Source organism: Protopterus annectens, chromosome 3.part1, assembly GCF_019279795.1.
Source record: "Protopterus annectens isolate FY-2018-M chromosome 3.part1, PAN1.0, whole genome shotgun sequence".
In the NCBI taxonomy this organism is placed as follows: domain Eukaryota; kingdom Metazoa; phylum Chordata; order Ceratodontiformes; family Protopteridae; genus Protopterus; species Protopterus annectens.
Genome location: NC_056732.1, coordinates 1,822,103,189 through 1,822,112,144, shown reverse-complemented (window position 1 = coordinate 1,822,112,144; position 8,956 = coordinate 1,822,103,189). Strand labels below are relative to the sequence as shown.

General features: G+C 37.7%; 1 protein-coding gene across 1 annotated transcript in view; it reads left to right on the top strand.

Moving 5' to 3' along the window:
• The first annotated feature begins 1,151 nt into the window (after positions 1-1,151).
• The window catches only part of LOC122798921 (zinc finger imprinted 3-like), a 144,602-nt gene continuing 136,797 nt past the window's right edge, over positions 1,152-8,956 (top strand). The window contains exon 1 of the mRNA XM_044068011.1: positions 1,152-1,291. Within this exon, the coding sequence (XP_043923946.1) occupies positions 1,280-1,291 (12 nt within the window). The 5' untranslated portion in view covers positions 1,152-1,279. The remainder of the gene's footprint in view (positions 1,292-8,956) is intronic.

The window sequence follows — 8,956 nt, the reverse complement described above, 5'->3', positions numbered from 1 at the left end:
TATATATATATATATATATATATATATATTTATATATATATATATATATATATATATATATATATATATATATATATATATAGATATATATAGGTCTACTATATATAATCGAAAACTCACTTTTTCGAAAATAAACAGTAGACCCACGGTTACGCGAAAGGGCACTTCTCCAAAACTGCACTTTTGCAAACACCACTTGAGCGAATGGTTATGGACCTTAGGGTTAGGGCTTGGGTTAAGGATAGTGGATACCTAGTAGGGCTATCCACTATCCTTAACCCAAGCCCTAACCCTAAAGTCCGTGACTACTGCACAACAGTGGAGGACATTGCCTGTTCGTGAAAGTGCATTTTCTGTGAAGTGCACTTTCGCGCAACCGTGGGTATACTGTTTTTTTTCGAAAAAGTGAGTTTTTGATTATATACAGTAGACCCATATACATACATACAATACAATACAATACAGTACGAAGACTGAAAAAACTCCTTGTACAGTTTTGTAATCTGTATCGACATTAAGACCTCCTAATACCTGTTCACACTGATCTTAATCTGATAAATCATCTGAAACAGTGACAGCAGAGCTATTAAAATATAAGGCATAGTGTATAAATAATAGCACACATGATGGGAGTCTGAAGGAAAATGTAAATATACAGAACATGCATACCTCTCAACTGTGCCTGATCATGACTCAAAATTTTGATCTGTTCCTTCGAATTTTTCCTAAAAACTGGCCATTTTGCTAGAAAACATGGTGGAAATGGGGTTTAAATAATGACAGTAATTGAAAAACTTGAATTCAGAAAATGCACATTCATTTACATTCTCTTAGTCTGTCAATTATTCTAGTTAATAATATTACTAATATTCTGATAAGTGTCTCTGTTCTGATTATTTCTGAATTTATCTTCAATTTTGGAGTTAAAAGGCTTAAAGCTATGAATGTGCGTAGATCTAAACTAAGTATGGTATACTTTCCCTAGCTGAGTGGGCTGAAAGTTTTATGTACCTTCTATCTCATTAAATATTTAAACAATTCCCCACCCCCTACACATTAATGCCAGCTGTATGTCATGAATATTAATCACCTAACCTAGTATAGGGACTAATTTCAAAGATGAACAGGAAGTTAAGGGACAGGATCCCAAAGTTGTTGAAGGAAACCCCTGCTACTTGTGCAGGCAGTTTCAGAGGTATCTGGCTTTATGTGACAGTTTTATTTCATTTGTCAGACTGTTAGTCCTTACAAACAACACTTGGAGGCTGAACCAGGGATCATGATGTTAGAGGTAAGAACTTCTTTGCTGATGACAAAACTTGCTTTCTGTCTACAGACACCTTCTGTGCCTATAATTCAAAATTCTTGAGAAACAGTAATGTTTATTTCTGTGAGCAATACAGATGGTATTGATAGGGAAGTGGGTGCCTTTTTTTAAATCCTCTAGCATGTTCTTTTATTTGTGAAATATTCATTTTGTTGTGGTGGGGTGGAACCAGGGTATGGATGAGGCAAGGGATGCAGAGTGTTCTGGGAGGTGTAGTGTAAATGTCTTTACAGTGACATGATATGGTTTCAAGTGGCTGTACAAGTTAATCCATAAATAAAAATCTAAAATGAATTGTTTTCCAATTATGGTAAGCCTGAGTGCTTATTTTGTTATCTGCTAAGTTACACTCTTGCAAGTTTGTATTACCTGATGTGTGTGTGTGTGTGTGTGTGTGTGTGTGTGTATTTATCAGTCATAGTTAGTTCTGAGTATAGGGCTCCCCCATTGCATACGGATGTGATGCCCTTGAAACTCAAGTACCATTCGTCATGCCCCTCACTATGTTTTCATTATACACAGTTGGGTCCCCTACAGCCATGGGTAGATAGATGCTGTAGTGCCATGTATCAGTGACATAGGTTCCAATTTACATTTGCATCATACCATCTGTTTCACTGTGACTGATATCAACTAAACAACCAATGGGTGTGTTGCCTGATTTTCTCTCTCTCCCCCCCACCCCCCCCTCTCTCTCTCTCTCTCTCCCCCTCTCTCCCTCCCTACATGTACATTCTCTCATGCTCTCTCTCTCTCCATGTACATTCTCTCATGCTCTCTCTCTCTCAATGTACATTCTCTCATGCTCTCTCTCGACTGGCTTTGGTGGCATTAACAGTCTATACATTTTGCATTCCAAAATGTTTAGCAATATTAAAAAAGATGCACATTTTGGAAGTTGTTTTCTGAGCTTTAGAAAGACATTTCTGAAATATAGCTCTGCCCTCTCTTTATAAGTGGATCCAGTATGGATTTGAAAGTATGAATTCAGTCATTCTGAAGTTTAAGTTTCATTTAACAGTATGCACTTCCCTTGCAGTTTAGGGCTTCCTGAAGCACCCAAGTCACCATATATGCATTTTTTAACACTGTAGCTGTCATTATGTTGCTGTTTTAAACTTTTTTTTCCCTTTATTGACTGCAACTGATGTATGATTCTAAAAAGTCACAATTTGTATTAACTGGTCGTACATAGTTTTATTTCCAATGGCTTTTCCCTTTTGTTAATGCTGTCACATATACTTGAATCCCTATGTATTTTATTTACTTGTTACACCATTGGTTAAGTCATATGAATTTATGACTTTCTTGTTTCAGTATCCATTTGCTTGTTTTTAATGATCACATTTTATGTATGAACATTACTGAATACTGTCTTTTTTAATTGTGCTCCAGTTTCCTCCCACATCCCAAAGACTATGGATTGGATACTTTAAATTGGCCCTAGGTTTGAGTGTATTCATGTGTGTGCTTCTATGGAAGGTGTGTGCTTCTATGGAAGGTTGCACATCGGGCTGGCAACTCAACACCATCAAACTCCACGGCCAGTCGTTCTGCAGACTTGTTCCACTGTAGTGACACCTAACTGGGAAAAGCCAAAAAAAGAAGACTATTTTTTAATTAATAGTTACATGAAAAGGTAGTTGTACTTAAGTATTGCTGGGCCAGATGTGATTGTTCTGTTGTGGGAAATATTTTGCTACAGCTTTTTTCTGAGAGGTGGTCCTTACTGGCTAAAGCTTGAGCTGTTTCTCTATTATTTCCCTCAGTTTAAATCCCCTGGGCACTTCTCCATACAGCAGTGCCTTTGATACATGCAGGTACTTTCAGTTTCAGTTTCTGTCCCTAGAACCTTAAATATTGAAGAACCAGAAATGTAGCAACTTAAACTGTGTATATACGCTGATTAGGGAGCATTATTATAGCATAGTGTTATAGTGGAATTTTAACAAACCACTATTAAATAATTTTAAGTATCGAAGCAATAATAGGGTTTTAGTGCTAAATACATCTACTTCATTCATTCATTTTATATTAAATACTATAAAACCAGGAGCTATTCAATCTGTGAGCTGTAGTTTCTGTGATACAGGGTTTGTTTCCCTCACCTGATTTGTCTTCTGTCTGACATTGACCAGGCCACTTAACTTGCTGTTGCTCTCAAGTTGCCCCTGAAAAGGTACACCATGTCCAGTGGGCCTACTTGGTTAACAAATGGGTAATTGTTATTATTAGCGCACACATTTGAAAAAAATGGCTTGTATTTTTTTGTAGTATATCTATCATTTGCTTCACATCTGCCTGCTGTCATACGGAATGCTTTGGGTTTTGGCATTTGTGATCTTTTTCTGTGGACTTTATCACTGGTTTTGGGACTGTTCTGTATTAATTATTATTATTTGTTCATATTTAGCTATTTAATTATTTTTTAGAAATCATAACTGTAACAGCAGTTTTAGAGGTAAATTACAATTAACTCAATTATTTTTTTATACTAGATAGTATCAACGTGGCAGTATTTTAGAGCCCCTTCTCTCTTGTTCCTTGGACTAAGATGGAGGATGCACAAGCTAGTCCCACCTCTCTTGCCAGCCTTGTAACTCAGGCAACATAGCAACTGACTGATGGTCACAGATACAAATTATTACTTAGGTTGAGACCTCCTATTTGTGAGAGATTCAAGTACTTAACTAAACTGAATGCTACAGTCACACAATCTAATACAACCTGTGAACAACACACAGTAACACAATATTCTACACAAACTTAGTCAGATGCTGAGGCTGTAAAAAAAAGTTCTGGCCAAGTTCAAGTTTCTACAGCCCATTAAGAAATGGATGTTTCACAAACAAAGCATATAACACATATTGGTACAAAGACAGCTAAGAGTCACCAGATTATCCCAAATCTACTCCATCAGTACACTTGTCAGACAAAATGCACTAGTAATTGGTAATTCCATAGGCAGACACACTGAGTATGCTGTCATGAGGTTGGATAAAAGCAGGCTGACAGTGAGTTGTCTTTCAGGAACTAAGATAGCTGACATTTCAAGGGTTCTCAAGGACATTAAACCAGAGAGATATGATTATGAAGTGACAGTGGTCCATGTAGATGTAAACACCCAGATGAGAAAACCCTTGAGGGATATACACAGCTCTCCATTCTTCTTCTTCTTCTTTCGGCTTTTTCCCGGTTAGGGGTCACCACAGCAGATCACCTGTCCGCTCATGATTGGCAGTGGTGTTTTACAGTGTCGAATTGCCAGCCCTGTGCCCAACCTTCCATAGAAGGCACACACGCTCACACCTAGCACCAATTTAGAGTATCCAATCCATGACAGAGCTCTCCATCTGTGTCAGAAATGCAGGAAAGACCGTGATATTGAGTGGCATCCTTTCTTTATTTACAAAGTTACAGGGAAAGTGTAAAAGCAACTACAACTGTAAAAATAGATAAAAAGGCCACTTGTATTAAAAAAAAACTAAGAATACTAAGTGTTTTCATCTTCACAAACATATTTAGACCAAGAATTAATTCAAGCCATTAATTTATACTCTAAAAGACCATATTTAAATAACAAATTATGTCATCAGATGTCAGTTCATGGAAACTGTTTAGACTTTTTACAAAAGTCAGAATTTCTATTATGGCAGTTGAATACAAAACTGAAGGCAGACTGGATGAAGCTGAGTACAGACCAGACAGCTGTCCTGGCAGTAAATGAGGGAAGTCAGAAGCAGATGAAAGTTGAGATAGAATAGAAAATAGTGAAACAGGTTAACAGCTTCAAATATCTGGGAGGGGCAGCACAGGAGAAGGGAAGTCTGAATGAGGAGGTCAGACGTAGAAATGAAGGGGCTGCAGCCAACTGACACAGAGTGCTGGGGCTAGTGTGTGACAGAAGAATACCAAAGAAGCTGGAAATATTGTGCAGTGATCACTATTGCTGTATGGCTCAAAACCTGGGCAGGAAAGCTGAGCAATTGGGAAACCTACAGATGATGGAGATCAAGTGCCTGGGTTGGATGTACACTGTGGAACAGATGAAGAAATGAAAACAGAGCAGAAGGCAAAGTAGATTCAGTTGCCAAGAATGTCAAAGAATAGATTTTAGTGGTTTGGCACATGTGCAGGAAAGCAGAAGACAGTCTGGTGAAGATGATTTGGACAGACAGGACGAAAGCAAGAGGAAACAAAGGGCATTGAGGAAAGGGATGGATAGCTGGCTGGCCGGACTGAATGAAAGAAGACCTGTGACAGTCGAACATGACTGTTGAAAAAGGTAGGAGACTGACACTGAATCAAAAAGTTGACAACAGTTCATGCGATACCTGACCATGTAGAAAAATGAAAAATAAGGGTTGATAATGAAGAGGATTTCTGGACAGATTTGGCTATCATGGACCTACCTGGAGTACTGCAGCCAATAGATGATGCTTTGTTGTTCTTACGTGCCAAGGGAAACTTCCTTATAGGTTCATAACTTGGCAAATCAGTTCAGTAAACCATTAAAACTTTGCCACTGCATATCCAGTGTTTTAATACCCTTTATCAAGAAGAACCAAAGGTTGCAGCTTGGAGCAGGTGTTGGTAGTTTTACCATTTTTCTGGACATGTAGTTGGTTAAGCAGGATAGGCCCTTTCATTTACAAATTCATAGGATCTTATTGGAGTGATGGCCTGTGTGACAGTGTATAGGTTAGTCATGCAACCTAGAATGTTTACTGGGTGGATTTGCTACCCTACTCAATGAGAGCTATACTGCTTATCCCAGGAGTAAATTTGTTGTTACTCGTTTAGTTGTGATTAGGTAGAAAAAGTTGCAATCTTTCTAGTTGAGTAAGGTGTTTTGGAGTTATTCCAAACAGTGCATTGTTGACAGAGGAATAGAGGGGATTACTACATCCTTAGATATGGTAGACATTTTGGTAATTTACTGGGCGAAGTATAATTTCCTAACTGCAACTGATACCTGGTGATTGAAGGATATATTATTGTCTATGATAGTGCTTATCTTAACTAGGGCTCCATTATTGCAGGATAGACTAGTTTCCCAAATGCATTTATGGTACATGTTTTGACTTTAAGCTTACGGCAATCATCTGTGTATCAAGTTTTGGTCCTGGCAACCCCCACTTAGAGGATATCAGTATCTTGTGGAAGTTGTCAGTAATGGCACCCAGCTTACAGTCATCTGATGACTTGGTGTATCGTAGACCTTTGACCTCTGATTTTGCATCGGAGGCATGGATGCAGAAGAGGAGCAGAGAGGGACTGAGGACAAAGCCCTGAGGAAGACCACTAGTGCCAACCCATTTAGTTAAGATGGTCCAGTCAGCCCTTACTGGGTGAGTTCCATCAGAGAGCCAATGTGCAGCCCGGTATGGGATATAGGGGTTTAACCTTTTGGACTTTTGGGCTTGTCAGCAGTGCCAGCAGGGGGAATCCATATCAAAGGTTTATTAAGGTCCAAGTAAGCAGTATAAACAGAATTTATCTGTTTCACTGGGATCATATTTTCTCTCACAATCACTTTTGTCAGTTTCCTAACCCCTCCGTCTTGGTTTGCTTTCACACATGCCATCTTAAAAAAGGATTTTGTCAAAACTGTGGGCTTAAAAAATAAATAAATAAAAGTAGTGAAAAGTATATGGTATGATCATAATTTTTCATTAGAAGCAAAAAAATAAAAAAACAAAACTGAGAGACCGAAGGACCACAAGACTTTAATAAAACAAAGGTTAAGTGCTTTTGTCCCTAAAGCTTTCAAGACCTCTTCAGAACCTAAAAAGCATTGTTAAAACATTTTAAATACCTTACATCACTACCGCACCTCCAAAATACACCAATCACAAACTGGCAAGCTCTAAAGACCCACCAGACCTCACCAACAAAATAATACATAAATGCATAATACATGAATGAAACCATCTAAAAGTAAGTGAAAAATATATAGAAATATATAAAAGCATAATTTAACATACCATAGTCCCTCTCCTCTGCAGCTCACGAAATATTATCATTGATGCCAGGTAAAGAAGTGGCACTGAGATTAATTTGCCAGGACATTTCCTTCAATAGTAAGGTATTTTTCCAATCCCCTGCAAAAGGAGAGATGGGCACTTGCTCAAGGATCAAAAATTTGAACTTCACAAAACTCTTACAAGTTAAAGAGTGCCTAGCTAAGAATTGTTATCCTTTTTTATACTATAAATATGTTGGTAGATCCTACAATTAAGTGCGTTAACTGTCTTCCCAATGTAAAAAAACATGACATAGTCTGCAGGAGGCATCAGAAACAAGAAAGGACAGCATCGTGTAATGAAGTTGTGATGTGGAGGGAGTTTTAAATGTCAGTTATTGTATCCAGCCAGCATCTGGCTGACCCTTCCTGAGAAAGCTGTCACAGTTTGTATGCTGCTGCAGAGGAAGAGACAAGGCTCCAGCCGTTGTTTTACAAAGGTATTGAGGGATCATTGTAGATGGCAAGTATTACAGAGGATGACTTTTCAACAACTTCAGAGCAACCGAGAACAAACAAATGGACATTTTTTTAGTCTTTTTAAGAGAAGAATGTCGGGCAGAAAGCAACTAAAGTAGTAAACCAGAAAGGAAGTACTGTGAAAATGGTGTAGTCAAAGAAGTTGATGTTAGGTGTCTTTATTTTGCAATGTTGAACATCTCAGATATTGTGATTTATCTGACCTGAATGTAGGAGTAATTTTTTTGTTTTATAAAAGCTCTGAGCTTGACTTTAAAAATGGGGACTCATTGGTTTCAGTGTAAGTATAATTTTCCTTTATTCAGGGAGTTGTGCATGTTTTTGGAGAACAGCTTACCAAATATTCAGCTTAGGATGAGTAATGTTGCTTCTGTTTTAAGACACAATAGTCTAAGATAGTCTTTGTGTCTACAGTTCTGATAACAGATAAGATAACACAATAGTCTAAGATAGTCTTCGTGTCTAAAGTTCTGATAACAGTTAAGATAACACAATAGTCTAAGATAGTCTTCGTGTCTACAGTTCTGATAACAGATAAAATAGCACAAGAGTCTAAGACAGTCTTCGTGTCTAAAGTTCTGATAACAGTTAAGATAACACAATAGTCTAAGATAGTTTTCGTGTCTACAGTTCTGATAGATAAGATAACACAGTAGTTTAAGATAGACTTCGTGTCTACAGTTATGATAACAGATAAGATAACACAATAGTCTAAGATCGTCTTTGTGTCTACAGTTCTGATAACAGTTAAGATGAGCATCCTGTAATAAAGCAGTTGTTATTTCTACCTATCTGCCTATTTAAGCAGAGAAATTTCTTGGCTTAGTGATCCTGAGAAAGATTAAAGGAACACTGTAGTACCAGATTTAAAATAAGCTGCAAAAGTTGTTCAGAAGTAAAAAAAATGTTTATCAAAGAATAACCTCTTACTTTGTAGCTGTGACAGAGGATTAACAATTCAAAATAACGGATCTGTAGTTTTGAAGGGAAAAAAATTGCCTACACTGTAGCCAGTTATCTGAGCCTCAGCATTCAGTTCGAAGGGTGAGAGATTTTGAAAGCTAGATGCAGGTATGACCATAATTTGATAAATGGGGTGCTGTGAAATGGGTGGATGATGCTCA